The sequence below is a fragment of the Boleophthalmus pectinirostris genome, unplaced genomic scaffold (genome assembly GCF_026225935.1).
Source record: "Boleophthalmus pectinirostris isolate CB_2022bp ecotype Guang Dong unplaced genomic scaffold, ASM2622593v1 HiC_scaffold_17, whole genome shotgun sequence".
Taxonomy (NCBI): domain Eukaryota; kingdom Metazoa; phylum Chordata; class Actinopteri; order Gobiiformes; family Gobiidae; genus Boleophthalmus; species Boleophthalmus pectinirostris.
Genome location: NW_026571115.1, coordinates 12,337,921 through 12,353,596, shown reverse-complemented (window position 1 = coordinate 12,353,596; position 15,676 = coordinate 12,337,921). Strand labels below are relative to the sequence as shown.

Genomic DNA, 15,676 nt, shown 5'->3' with positions numbered 1-15,676 from the left:
GCCCCTGCAACCTGGCCCCGGATAAGTGGAAGACGATGGAAGGATGAATGGATGAGAGACAAGCAGGTTACAGCTCTACACTATATTACAGTTCAGATCTGTGGAGAGTCGCCCCTACTCACAGAAGGAATTATTTTATTTTTGAGCAACCGAAACAACCGTAGTGCATAAATTCTAGATGGATGTTTATTGTCATACCATGGAACATTCCAGGCAAACATCTTCATGGACACAAGCAGGTAGCAGATCCTCCACCAGAAAAGTTGCAGTGCAGCTTTAAAGCCAAAGTATCAGCATTGGTATCGGAACAGAAAAAGCTGGATCAATAGATTACACTGCAAAACCATATGAAAACCTGCATGATGTATGTACAATGGTTTACCACATACAAAAGACACGACTCTTCTCTACAAATGAGAGCATTTTATTGTTTTCTCCCGAATTCATTTGCAATTCATTGGACAGTACAGTCTTGTGCAGATATCCACAAGAAAACATAAAAATGAAGGATATTTTGACTACAAAATTTGGCGGTGATTCAAAAAGGGAAAGTAACTAAAGAAATTTACACAAGGGCAAAGAATTAGGTAAAGACATACGTAGTGTTTTGTACATTTTTGTAAACAAGCATCGAGAAACAAAATGTGTTAAATAATCCATGAACACTGGCTGGTATGTGACATTTGGAAAAAAAACAACCCTTAAGCAAGAAAATGGGTCAGGGCAATGCCACATGAAGAAATGAGTCAAAAACAGTTACACAGAAAGATGACAGCATTAAATACAACAGCATTTCTGCTACAAACATCGACCCAGCGCGGGCTCGATGCGTTATGAGGTATATGTGAGGCTCGGACCGCCCCTTCACTGTATGGCATCTTATTATTTCAGATATTTCAGCATAGCATTCACTCCGCCATTTTCATGATTGCTTTAAAACAAGAGGTCACTGGGCATTCAGCACTATTGGCGTTGTGTACCTACGGAAGACAGCGCACTTATTGTTGCCTTTACAAAAAGTACAGCATAAATACAAGTATAAAATCAACAAAGTACACCTAATGCTTACAAGACAATATTTGCACCTGCACTTTACAGGATGAGGCACCCAAATTGCGAAAAGGGGGACAAATGTTCTGTTACTGCCAGCACACATGAAGGGCCTGATCAGACAATTCAATGCAGACAGTCCAAAGGACAGCCATGTTCAAGCACAAGGCTCCATCTGTAACAGCTCAGGCAATATTCAATCACTAACACGTATTTCAATAGGAAAAAGCAAAACGCTAAATTGGGGAACAATCAAAAACTAAAGCTAGGGGGTTTCATACATTTACAATAACCCGATTAAATGTGGACCCGCCCTCCCTCAGCCCCTCCCACATTAAGGAGAAAGAGAATTTATTATTTTAGAAAAAAAAACATCCCATTTTAATAATAGAACCATCCCACCCAGCTCCCAGTCCCTTCTGCATAAGCCCAAACAGCCACTGTGAGTCAGTCATGTGACCTGCTGTCATGATCCCAATGAGGCCCTTTTACTCAATGTTTTACAACGGCTCAAAGTGCTACTGAATTCTTTTAAAGAAATAAGACCGCTGAGGAAGACAAGGAGTGCAGGAAGGGGAAGGCCATTCTAGAGCTGTCCAACAGCGCCCCCTATTGGCCCAAGAAAAGCCCTAACATCACTGTGTTCTCCAAAAAATATAACCAGGACAACATTTACCCCATAGCCTGCCCTCGCCCCCTCTTCAACTGGCAGATCCCCAGAGTGATTAAATCTGTTATTTTACATTATATATATATTCTTATAAATATATATAGATATATATATGGCCCTTATTGAAGAAAATGAGTTTCACATTGACACGAAAGTACCATAATCTCTATAAAGCCAAGAAGAAAGTGTTTTCAGTGTTCAAGTGAGCTGGCAGCAGTCTGTTTATGTCACACTCATTCCACAAGTAACAAAACAAGTCCCAAATTTTAGACTTTGTCTGGGAGGGTGCCCCTGCACCCTGAGGCTTCTCCTTTGCACTTTTCCTGAGTAATACTTTAAACCTTGTAACAGGCAAAACCTTTTTGCTAGTTCAGTTCTGGGCTATCCCTGCCATCATGGTTACTTCCATTATTATTTTACAATTGTAAAGTTGATTGCTCAAACAGCACAATAACGTGTGGTGCTACTCTACACCTAAACTACAGGAGTGTGAAATCATGATTCATGAGCAGAGCCAACAGCACTACGTGACAACAGTAAACAGTCAATACATTATTAACTTAAAATAAGAGTTTAAAATGCATTTGCAGAGCCTCGCAGGCTTATTGTGGGAGAGACATGGGCACAAAACAGAGCATCATCATAATTAAAATAAAGTCCCTTAAAAAAATAACAATATTAATAAAATAGAAGCACAGAAGTGTCTCTCCCTCAGGCTCATCTGAAACTTTGGCTTGTTGGAGTTTTGGAACCTGTACTTACTGGCTCATTGACATCAGACAACAAAGTATACCCTGAGAATTCAGACACAGGCGTCCGGTGGTCCACCTCGCCAGACTCACTGCCGTACGACAGACCCTCAGACTTGAACTGGGAGCCAAAGGCCTGAGCAAAGTTCTCGATCTGGTACGAAGGCTTGGCCGAGTCCAAAGGTGTGAGCTCCTGAGAGGGCACCAGGGGGTAGACCGCAGAGCTCTTCACAGTCTGCTCCTTGGGCACGCTCAGGTCAGACGGGCCCATGTAAGAGGAGGGGGGCGTGGACGAGTGGGCTTTGTCCAGCTGCTCCGTTAGCTCCTGGGAGGGGGTGAGCTGCTGGTGAGAGGGCTCCAGGCCGCTCAGGTGGAAGCTGTGCTGAGGAGATGAGCCGGAGAGCAGAGTGAAGTGAGACTTTGGCACCGCCGACGGCAGAGAAGGAGATGCCACAGACTGACCAAAGCCACAGTCCAGAGGAGAGCTGGTGTAGATGCTCTTGTCTGAGTACAGAGGGGTGCCCGGGTGGGAGCTGGTGTATGGGCCCGACGAGGGCGGGGAGGGACCCACCGGGAAACTGGCACTGTGGCTGGTGCGCTCCAATGCCTGCAGCAGGAAGCGCGAGTACTCGTTCATCATGATGTTCTTGTCCACAGAGGGACTGGAGCCGTCACTGTGGACCAGCCCTGAGCTGTCCACGGACGCTGCCGCCAGCTCCACGTGGGCCTCGCTCATGTCAAACACTTCGTGGTGGGCTCCATCTCCCTTCTGGCTGTAGTGCTCCAGCAGACTCTGCAGCACCTCGTCTGGGATGCCCGTCCTGTCCAGGCTCAAGTGAGGGTCAGAGTCCATCACAGTGGACATGCCGGCCTGAGTGGTCAGGTGACCCACATCATACTCACTGCTGGTGGCTGTGGACACCACGGGCGTGCTGGTGTTAGCACTGTTAGCATTGTTAGCTGCATGAAGATAGCGCTTCTTCTTGATGAACTGCATGGCATCGTCATAGTTACTTGTGGGCCCGGCTTTGGGGCCATTCTCCTGCATCATGCTGTCCATGGCTCCTGTCTGCTCCATTGACCCGTGCTTGGCCTGAGCTGCCTTGTTGCGGTTGGCTTTCTTAAAGGCCATTTTAGGGGCACGGCCATGGTGCTGCATGCTGGGCCCTGGCTCTGTGGTGGAGGACACAGTCTGATTCTCCACAGCGTACTCGTGAATACTGTAGCCTCCAGACACTGCCCCCTCCAGGTGAGGGACTCTCTCTGCGTCCCCCTTCTTCTTCCTGCGCTCTCCTCCCTCGGGGTTGTTTTTAGACCTTCGTTTGCGCCCTGTGCTGCTGGCGTTTCCCTGAGTGATCCCATAGCTGCCATGTCCCATGTCCACACAGTCCATGTCCATCATCCCGGGGTCCAGCCCTTTCTTCAGCGCCTCTCCACAGGTGCGCTTGTGCTTCAGCAGCCGGTCAGTCCTAGAGAAATACTGCCCCACAAACACATGTGTTACTCACAGACCAGGCTATGTATACAGACATATAAATGAATAATGTATGTATGATTCCCAGAGCAGGGCTCACCTGTTGGCAGGTCTCACACCTGTACGGCTTCTCTCCGCTGTGTGTCCTCTTGTGGCGCTCCATGTGGTACTTCTGAATGAAGCGCATGTTGCACTGGTCACAGCTGAATGGCTTTTCTCCTAAAGACAAACAAAAGTTGCATCAGGGACTAGGTCAGATTTAGAGTAACGGATTATCATCCTAAAAAGAACTCACCACTGTGGATTTTCTCATGACGCTGGAGCAGATACTTCTGGATGAAACTCATGTTGCACTGATTGCACCTGAACGGTCTTTCACCTGAAAACATGAAGAGACAAAAAGAGAAACACTGAGAACAATGTGTCATGGTATTAAAAGCTACTCTCCTTAAAGAACAAATTTACAAGCAGTTAAAAGCATTAAAAGAGTCACTGGTAATTAGTGTTACAATACTTGACAATACTTTTTAAACTCAATTTTGATATTTAGCAATAGACTTGATACTCTACACCAATTTTGATGGCCAAATGATCACCTTTTTTAGACAATGCTGTAATTTTCAACACAAAAAATGCTATATGTTTATTATACCATGTGGTCTTATTTGACCACATGGTATAATAAAAGCCCTTTGAGCTTTTTTACAGATTTTTCCAAAGAGTTACCCTAACTGAAATAAAAGCAATAGTTGTCAGTAAAGTTGCTAACAGCTGAGAGGTTGTAAGTTTCCCTTGTGTCTCTCCTGTACCTGTGTGAATCAGCACATGTCTGCGTAGGTGGTAGGAGCTCCTGAAGGCAGCATTGCAGTGTTCACAGATGTGAGGCTTGGTTCCTGGTGAAAGACTGCCTCCGTCTGCATCCAGCATCATTGATTGCTGTGAAAAACACCAGAAAAACAAAAAAGTGTGAAATCCAAATGTGAACACCCAAGTTTCATGTTAAAATTGACTATTGCGAGCTTTTAGACATGTTGGAATCTTGTTACATCATCAAACTCATACCCGGATTTGTGCTTTCTGTTTGCGAGAAGAACATAGCCTAAATAAGCAGGATTTGTGTGTTAAACATGTCTGAATGAAACAAAAACACAACTCCAGGTACTTTTGTGATGAGAAAACAACATTATAACATAGAACAGAAAATATTGTAATATGAGGACTTTAATAGACGACTCCACTGTGCATCTGTTTGATAAGATTCACATTTTTATGAAAGGATGCTCTGAGAAATATGAAGATTTATGACCAACCTTTTCACTGCGCTTCTTTCTTGGTTTACCCTCCTGTCCATCACCATTTGACCTCCGACCTTTCTTCCCACTGGGCTCTTTTCCTAACTGACTCGGCAGCTGTTTGGATGACAAAGGGAGAGGGCGGGACCGTGAGACCAGCTATCACATGGAAATTACTTGATGGAAGGTTAAGGGTCTCCAGTCCTAAATGTCAAGCAAACTAAAAAAAAATCCATAACGGTGCATTACTAAAACTAAAAGAAGTAATATTTCACCAAGTCGGTTATAGAACTGAAAAAAAACTGCGATTTCTGCACTGCAAAAGGAAATGCACACACATATACAACCATTTTGAAGAAAAATGTCTATCTTTAGACAAAGAAGATGACAATGAATAACTGAACAACAGTAAAACGCAAGTAAAACAAAACAAAAACAGACTCAGGGGCAAAACATATTTCTTGAAACTTGATATATAAAAAAACAAATCAGTCCAGAAAACAAGCAAAATAAATATAGCCTAGTCCAAACTACTGGAAACATACAAAATATTTATAATTCAAGCTTGCTAGTATTGTTACATATTTTGTTATATTTAAATTTCTTGCTTGAAATATATTCAGTTTTGGCCATGAAAAAGACCATCTGTAATCAGGCTGATTACAGATGGCTAATCAGACAATTACAAATATGTTGTAATCGAAAATACAACAAATTGACTTGTTTTGCCACTCAAACCTCAAACATATTCTTTCAAACTAAAATACTATACATTCAAGTCAAGTTAATTCTGACATATAGAATATTTAGAAGTCATTGTATTCATTTTGAAATCATGATAATTTTTTGCATTAAAAAAAAAAAAAGAAAAAAATAATAATAATACGACAATTATCATGCTTTCACAATTATTTCGTTTGTTGTTAACTGCATAAGCCCTACTCCCAAATACTACTTAATTTCCCCATATTTGAGTTCATTATCAGTTTTAGCAGAGCCGGGGTTGTAAAAGGTGGAGCATACGGCGGCTCAGGGCTTTTATCCAGTCTTTGCAGCAGCTCATTGAGAGAACAGGCCAAACCCTTCAGTGCCATATGGACACTCACAGGGTCAATGGGAGTGCACCTGCTCTGCACTAAACCAGCCCAAATCAACAGAGTCGTCATGAGAGAGCCCAACAGAGGTATTCACTACATTTAAAAGATATGCATTATAAATGAATGTACCAAACTAAAATTAAAGGGTACAAGAAAGTACCCTGATGAATATAGGGGATACTTTTAACTAATGTTCAGTCAACCAATATCTAGGGCTGTCACGAGAACAAATTTTTGAAGCATGATAAATTGCTACAGAGAAACATTAAGATAAATGATTATACTGACACTACTTTATGCCATGGAGACAAAGCAGGATAATGCCAGTACAATGAGTTTTAACACTATGCTGTATCATTAAAAGTCCTGAGCTGCAACAAATAAATGGAAGAATGAACCAATAATTAGCCATAGAAGTTATTCATTCAACCATCGACAGCTCGGACCTATTACATAAAAATGGCAGCAAAAAAAAAAAAAAAAAAAAAAAAAAGCAATCAAACAAGAAAAATACTGAGCAGTGAAATATGTTGTTCCATCTTTCATATATTGAACGATGAGTTAATTATGGAATTGTATGTAATATCGTGACAGGTTGTTCAATTTAGTAATGTCTTTCTTGAACAGACGGTTATAATTTAAGTGCAATACAATATCTGTCCCATCCCTCAGTACACATGCCATGGTATGTTACAGTTTTACAGTTCAGCTCACATAACTCCAATTTAGTGTGTGTTTTTTTTTTCTCTGACCCAATTAAATATTTAGTATTTGACTAGAAATAGTTTATAACCAGATACTCAGTTTTATCTCAAAAACAGCAGACAGAGCGAGCTGCTATTATCCATATAACCAAGGGTGCACAGTTAATTCAGGGAGCTTTTAAATATTTTCTAACAGAGTGCCTCAATTTCTCTTTTTTCAAAAATGATAAAATTGATTTTATCTAATATATTTATAAAAGACATTTCCAAAGTGCTGCATATTGATTGCAGTATTGATTTTATATTACATTACGCATATGTAATATTTGTTCCCACCATACGGGACAGGTTCGTTTCAATATTTTAGTCTACTTTTTATGTTATTTATCCATTTGTTAATTTAATGACACCAAATCTTCCACTTTTTAAACGCCCAGACTAGTTTATAACACTTGTATTTGTCAGTAAATCAAGGTGCTTTTGACTTGTTTTTGTGCCCGGCTCTTGTGTTGAAAATGTTAAAATTGTTAATGAACAGACAGTTTTTCAGCGTGCGGGGCTCTAGACGGCTATAACTCATTGTGCTGTGTGAATATCCGAGCATCTTCAGGCGGATGACCTTTGATTCCTCCCTTTGTGGGACCTGTGTGGCTGTGTGTATTAGTATTTGAGTCACAACAAAAGCTGTCTGAAATGAAGTGCGGACCTAAACAAGACAGCTGTGTCCTTGGCAAGGCGTTCTCTTTCAGGTCCTCGTTGATGACATCACCCTCCAGCGCGACAGAGGGGAACGCGGGGGGTAAGAGGAGAGAAGGGAGGGAGAGGAGAGGGGGCTCATTTATTATTTTGCATCCAGCAGATTTATGTCACGGGCTGCACAGGCTCCGCCCCCTGCAGACATCCAGACTAAGCCCCACCCTCTTAAGGCTACGGCAGGACAAGGAGTGTTTGGGAAAGACCGATGTGGGCCAGGGTTTAGAGCTCATGTTTAATTCAATGCTAAAGGCATTTACATAAGACTGCTGGCATGAATGAGGAGTTTATCAGGCTGAAAATCTGAAGACATGGCTGCAAGATTTTGGGAAAAAAAATTAAACAGATTTTATTTTAGTATTGTGATTTATTTTTTAAGTATTGCGATTGTGTTTAGATAATTTGTTTTAAAAGTAGGATTCTGTTAAGAGTGCACATTGTAAAAACTCCATTAAGCATTAACATTTGAAAGAGGTCTAAAATATGAGCATTCTGTTTGTCTGGGTCTTAACTATGGGATTTTTCTAGAGATGGGACGAGACAATTTTCACAAGATGAGAGGAGACACAAGACTGGGTCCACGAGAACGAAAAAAGATGAAATTTTAACATAAATAATAAATGTTGTGATTCAGTCTTGGCCTCTTCATTTATGTTCTACCCAATACTTCTGCTGCTACAGCTTCTCAAGAAATGTAACTTACCAACCCTTTTTTGTCCAATCCAAATGTAAAAACATGGTGGGAAAATCTCACCATGAAGATCAGTGTTAGTCTGTGTGGACAATCTTGTGACAATTTTGTCTTGTATAATCTTTTGATACAAGATCTTGTCCCATCCCTAAATGTTTCTATAAAAACAAGATATTTTGTTATTTGCTATAGATCATCTATTATCTAAACAATTATAGCCTAGCAATTTGAAAATTGTGGAACTCAATTGCAATTTTGATTTGTGATAAATTATGACGCCCAATTTGGATTTATTAAAAAGTCTACAGATCTTGCAGTGATTAATGAAATTAGAAGTAGGTACTATATCAAATTATCCATAATACTGTCAATGTTGTTTTGAATGCTGCAAAAAGGATAGTTTAACAGTCAATCACATTTCATGCTAAAATATGTAAATAGAACTATGCCACTCAAAATAAGTGCTGCCATCTGGGCCAAAAGGAGCCAAGACTAGAAATCAATAAAGGACTGTTGAGAGTAGAATAGAGTATAGAATTGGTTAACGCTTTAATTGACAGGAATCTGTTTAATTTTGAATCGCTTTTATCTCAAGTTATGTTATTATCACGCAATAATAGCAATTTATAAACTTGGATAGTAATTAAAAGCAGGTAGGGTAAACTATGACACTAGTGTTTGAAATAATAAAATAGAAAAACATTTTATTTATAAGCGCCTTTCTAACACCCAAGGACATTTACAAGGCATAAATAAAATAAAAACAACATTAATATCATTTTAAAATATTTTTAAAAGTAACAATTAGCTTGAATTGTTGAAGAGGTCAGTAGTAGAAGAATAACAGGCTACATTTCCCCTAATATCTGACTTAATACAAAAATAACTCATGCTGTTTAACCATGGTGTGTTTGGCTGTAAACCATGGCCATTGTTTTGCTTTTGTTTTGTTCACTTTCACTTTTGTGTTAAGAGCTGGAATAAGTTAATTTCCCAGTGTGAGCCCAATAAACCCTTGTCTTATGCAAATGGTCGCTGTAAGTGTCTGTAGGTGTTTCCCGATAATTGAAAAGGCTCGAGTTGCCCCCCATAGTTCAGTTTTCTCCCCTTTGTTCTCTAATAAAGATGTGTGGGTAAAACAGAGATAATGTTACAGCAAATAAAATAATAATAATACTTATTAAACATTAATTGGTAACAATAAGTAGCTGAGGGTAAAATATTGTGTTAAACAGCGAATACGTTTCACACAAAGGACCACCCAAGAAAAAAACAGGCTCTCCAGACTTTAATTAGGTCTAGACTAGGTCTATGCCATGTTTAAAATAGAGCCAAATCAGATTTACAATTTAAGAGTTTGCTAAAACAGATCTTCATTTTGAAATATTCCCCAGTATTTTTTTGTAACCATTTTCTTTGTATATTACCAATGAATATAATATCTAGTGGATTTTTATCAAGGAGGGATGGAAGAATATTTTGATAACAGTAATATAACAGTAAAATACATTTGGTTTTTGAAAACATTGCTATACTAAGAGTAAACTGCAAGCCTCCAATGACTTATTATTTTTTTATTATCTATTTGCAAATGAACTCTTCAATTGGACAACACCATTCTTACACTTGTTCTAAACCAGCTGCTGAAGACCTTGTGTGACACCAGAAGCACTTCCACGCTTTGAGAACCACTGGTCTAAAATATCATATGGAAATGTCTATAATAAGTACACCACCAAAGAGTTGCAATCTGATCTGACGATGAGTGTACAGTGCGTCTTTCAAAAAAGGTATATATATTTCTGCACTTAGTGAAATTTACTCCAAATATTAACAATAAGTTACAAATATTTTTAGATCTTTCTGTAAGATGTTGCTAAATTATTGATACAAGAATCATACACATTACAGCATGAGCATGAATAGGTTCTAAACTGCAGACTAAGCAGATTTTATTCATAATGAGAATGAAGGCAAGGTTTGCAGAGAATATATATTGTATTGTACATATATAAACTGCCTGTTGTAGATTTGCTGACTGCGACCAAACTGTAAATGTTAACTGACATTTTTATGATAGTTGAGTCTGTCATGATAACAAATTATAAAGTTCAATATGTTGAAGAAAATATAAATGATAAACGACAATAATGAAACAAATTCATTACACCAGAAATTTTTGTATCTATAATGTTTCAAAGAGGCCACTTATTCAACCTTCTTTAGTTCAAATCTCACCATGATACAGAAAAATAACAAAAATGTGCCAACACTGAAAAAGCACCTGTGATGAATATTGACCCCTCAAAATTATTATGAGTTATTTCTAGCTTTCATGTACTGTACAATAAGTCAATATAGTAATTATTGTGACTGGCCTAGTCATAGTGATTAAACCCAGTTGTACTCACGCTGCCCATGTTGAGGTCGTGCACCATGAGGCCCTGGCTGCTGCCCACAGTCACCTCCAGCAGGTCGGCGCTCTTGCCCAGGGCTCCGGGGTAAAGGGGCAAACGGTAATCATGTTCTGACATCTTCTCCTGTTTGATCCCCATCGAGTGAACGTAGTCACCCACCCCTGAACAGTTCATGGTGCTGGTCTGTGAGAAAACATACAACAATGTACAATTTTTGTGATTGAATTACAAAAAGAAAATAAACACTCACTATTATGGTATCATGAAAAAGAAAATACTTTTTCTGTTCAGTTTGCTTTCATTTTCATCCATGTAAAAGTACCATATATATTACCTATATATTATGCAAGTCAGCTTCACTACCTCACACTGCATTCAACAATTTGGTTTAGTAATTATTTTTGTTTGTTGTTTTCCCTTTTGTTGAGTGACTGAAACACTGATTAACAAATGATTATAAAAGTTTGTCTTCTTATGTTTGTGATATCAATAAACACTAATAACTGCCTCAGATTTCTACATGTTAATCTAGGTTTGTTGTACCTGTCCCTTTCTAATAAATAAACAATAAGCAGATCAATTCAATGTCCAATCCATTCAGTCTACACTGGTACCTGTAGACCCATGCTGCAGTCTGGAGAGTCACGCTCTTTCTTTAGGATCATCTCTGCTGGTGGTAGGTCTTGCATGACGGTTTGAGCGGCGAGGCGGGTGAAGCTGGTGACTGGAGGTAGGTGACTGAACATGATCATCCCGGGGCCAAAGTTGGCGTCCATGCCGCCGTTGGAGCGCAGGAACTCGTTTCCCAGTTTGTCTTGAATGAGGCTCATGGTGAAGGATGGGCAGGAAAACTATGGGCCAAAAGGTAGTGTCATTCTGGCAAACAGAGACAAATTATATTATTGTTATATTCATTCTTTGTTATTATATTTATTGTGATGTATACTAATGACCGTGTCCAAATAAATTCCCCTGTCTAAGTTTAAAAACATTAGATTAGTGCTATACAACTGTGCCCATACCACATACTACAAATGCTGCTGTATGTTATGTAATGGCATGCTAAACTTTAAATGGTCATTTACTGTGACCAGATGTCCATATTTACCCATGACAGTCTCAGTTTTTGGCCCTGTGTCCAATGTCCTAGTAAATGCAACCAAAATGTTGATCTGTCCCTGTTTCAAGATGTCCCAGATGTCCACATTTTTGACCAATTTGGTACCGGCCAACAGCAGAGACAGCAGTATATTGTCAATAGTTTAGCCAAAATACTGAATCAGAACAGAAAAACACATTCAGCTGCAAAATCTCTCAGATTATACGGACTCACAATCAGAATCAAAATCAGAATTAAAATGTGAAAGCCAGGTCACCCTACAAATTACCCCTTTAGAACTTAGTAGCATTAATATAATATATTGTGTTTTACAGATATTCAATTGCCAATTATTCTGTGCTATAATACAAGTATTTCAAATAAGACTTTATGACCAAAGTGTCAACACAAATGCATTAGCACCATATAAAAAAGTCCAGTTATGTTGTGTGTGATTTACTTCAATATCTTTACAGTGTTGATACTAGTTCTATTATCAATCTATAAGTCTGGGTATTGATTTTTTGACAACTCTAAAAACAATATCTGACCTTTTACACGCTGTGCTACTTGGTAAAGACTAAAACTATTCTAAAACCAGATATGTTGACTTTACAATAGTATTGCAAAACAGATTAACTGGCATCTATTATATTTCGAGGTCAGTTGAACTCAGTTATGAGAAATTTGTACCATTCCATCTGATTGTAAATTGTCTCATGAGCGGATTAATCCAAGTATTTTGTAGGTCAACAAAATGCTGCAGTATTTGCTTTAGGGAAAATGTGAAACAAGCAAAAACAGTGTGCAGAAAACTCAAATTACCGCTGCTAAAGGCTCTGCGATTTACAGGGCAAAAAGGGTCAATGTTACCACAATCCTAGACACAACATGGGACGAGGAACGAGAGGATTTCAGTCGTGCGTTAATCTGTTTGATGGCTTTATGTCTACCCCAGTCATCCTATTTACATGTGCTTATCTGCCAATGAGAGTACCCATAGTCTGCATTAGCTAGACTGTTGTAATTGTGTCTACAGTATGGGTCAGACTCAAGCTAAACTGATTTTTATCCAGAGTAAAGGCATAATATATTTCGTCTGGCGCTGCGTAATTAGAGCCTCTAACCCCAAGGTTGGTTTTACGCACGGGAATTTGTAAACACACGCGCATTTTCATCTTGCATCGCGGTTTATTAAAAGTAAAAGGTATATATTAGTTGATTAGTAGTGTAGTAACGATTCAAGAGGCTAATCAATGCTAACAGACTGCTGCCAGATGCCGTGAGCTTTGATGGTACGCTAGCTGAATTACCATACGCCGCGCACACAAAGCCAACTTTTCCAAAACGTGAACACGGCTACACTAGAGCTACGTGCATCGCTACTACCTTGAAAATACGCAAAGTAGTAACAGATATGTGTAGGGTTTATAACGATTAAGCATTTTAGCGACAATAACCAGCACTATCTAGCACACGGCTAACCACTCATACGGGGCCCGTCGTCTTCTTTGTGATGTAGGATCAGCCAATAATTAATATGGCTATGCAATAAGAGACGACGATCAAGGCTCGCCAAGCTAACGCGTGCAATCTAAAGCTAAAAACTAACCACGAATACGCTTAAAAAGTGCTTTAACGAGTAAGAAAATCGCTTTGCTTTGTAGTTGTGGCGAATGAATTAAAGAAAGGTGGTTTAGCGGCTGATGCATATGCACAAGCAGCCTTTCGCTCCCCAACCTAAACAAAATCTGCGACCTGGAAAAAGCGCAAAATTGGAGAGCAGATTGACGTGCAAGAAAAGCAGGAGAGCGTAAAGTAGTATTAAGATAACTGTGTGGGTTTACCTCAAGTTTCTGGCTTGGATTTCTGACATTGAAGCGACTGTAAGTGATGGAGCGACAACACTAGGCATGACCCATAACAAACGGCCCATACAACTCTGGCGAACAATGATGCTCCGAGTGTTAGCAGAGTGTTAGCACAGCATGCTAACTAGCGCTACTAAACTCCGGGCATTTCGCTCAGAGGCGGAGTCTCGAGCCCTACTTCACTGGCTAATTTTACAACTACCTCGACAAAACCACTATAAAACGGCAACTAAACGAGCTTATTTACTGTTGCATAATGCATCAAAAGGTAGCGCTAACAATTTTTGTGTTATTAGCATAGTATACAAGAAACAAACGTAACAAACCCGATGTTCCCACTACTTGAGTGCAAATAACATGGAATAAGGTAATCCAAACTCTCTAGTGATCCTAAAATGAATCATCACGCCTTTCCTTAACCTAACCTTGATTCCGAGTCTATTCCTTACACCAGTATTTACAAGATGATAATAAAAAACGGGTGTTTAATTGTCAAAATCAACACGCATGTTGGGAAACCACGCCCCCCCCGATCGAAATGCCTGGACTTTTGTGCGTCCCGTATGCAGCGTTGAAGCGGTGCGGGCTTTGTCGTGCGTCTCATACATGGACTGTAAAGCTCTACTCCGACACAATCTGCGCCTAAATCCAATATTTTAGTGGACACTTACCGGTGCATGACAACGAGCCGCTGTTCTGGCCGTCGCAGTCCCACCTTTAGCGGTGCGTTCAGGGGTCTAGAGCCAAAACATTGTTCTCCCGCAGCAGCTGGGCTCTTCCATGTTGGCTCGGCGCAGTGGATTCTGGGTCCCGCAGGAAGGAGAGTGGAACTACTGCCCTACTACCCCACTACTCTACCAGCAGGATACTACCACTCTACTACTACTACTACTACTACTACTACACACTATTACTAACACGCAGACACACACACAGCGGCGTATGCGTGTGACATCAGGGCAGATGTAACACGTTTATATAATGGTGCTACTTTAATTCGTAGAAAAACAGAGAAAAATAAATAAATAAATGCATATATAGGCTACAAAAAATAAATGTAAAAAAAAAAAAAAAAAAAAAAAAAGATTATACTACATTATACTACATTAATGATTAAATAATACAACAATATAAACCAAATAAATAAATAAAAATAAAATCAAGATATAAACCAAATATATAATACAATATATAGTGTTTGGACTTCTCAAGTTTTTAAGTTCACAAACCAAAAATAGGATCTCCATGACTCAGATTTGCAGAATGTACAAAAGCATGTCATTTGATGGCTGTAGAAATTTATGCTATAGAATATTAAAATGATTTGTTGTTGCAGAAATTGTATGGTCATAGTGAGTTAGTAGTTGTGGGGCATAACAGGTCAACATATAAATATAATGCAACAACTTTTTTTTTTTTTTTAGATAAAAATAATTAGGCTACTTAGAATAACCATGTTTAATTGGCTTTTTGGGTTGTGCTAGTACCTGGCTTGTTTTATTTAAAGCAACATTGCACCTAAATTTAAGCTTTCATTATTTGTTTTTCAGACCTGACCCCTATTCAGTACAACTACAAGCTGTTTTTTTGTAAACCAACTTCCTGCTGCCTGTATTTGGCCATGTGGCTTCTGTCTGTGTTTACATTAGCAGCTTGTTTCTCAGGCAAAACATGCTCGAGACAGCTAAACTATTGAGACATTTATGCAAAATCACTCACAACATTTTGTCAGTTTTAGAAAACAAACAGACTCATAATTACATGGGAAGAATACTTTGAAAATGTGTTTAGTTACAGAATACTGAAAAT

General features: G+C 39.3%; 1 protein-coding gene across 4 annotated transcripts; it reads right to left on the bottom strand.

The window, feature by feature from the left end:
* Nucleotides 1-403: 403 nt before the first annotated feature.
* znf281a (zinc finger protein 281a) lies at nucleotides 404-14,699 on the bottom strand. Of its 4 annotated transcripts, none has more exons than XM_055152931.1 (8): nucleotides 14,539-14,699; nucleotides 11,512-11,773; nucleotides 10,892-11,080; nucleotides 5,254-5,352; nucleotides 4,753-4,879; nucleotides 4,239-4,322; nucleotides 4,044-4,162; nucleotides 404-3,949 (listed from the first exon to the last, which is right to left on the bottom strand). In XM_055152931.1, the coding sequence occupies exons 2-8, from the start codon at nucleotides 11,725-11,727 to the stop codon at nucleotides 2,438-2,440; spliced, it is 2,346 nt and encodes a 781-aa protein (XP_055008906.1). In that variant the 5' UTR covers nucleotides 11,728-11,773; nucleotides 14,539-14,699; the 3' UTR covers nucleotides 404-2,437. The 4 variants fall into 4 exon arrangements, with proteins under 4 accessions (XP_055008906.1, XP_055008908.1, XP_055008909.1 ...); XM_055152933.1 differs by having other exon boundaries at nucleotides 11,512-11,748; XM_055152934.1 differs by lacking the exon at nucleotides 14,539-14,699 and adding an exon at nucleotides 13,844-14,047 and having other exon boundaries at nucleotides 11,512-11,748.
* Nucleotides 14,700-15,676: the final 977 nt, after the last annotated feature.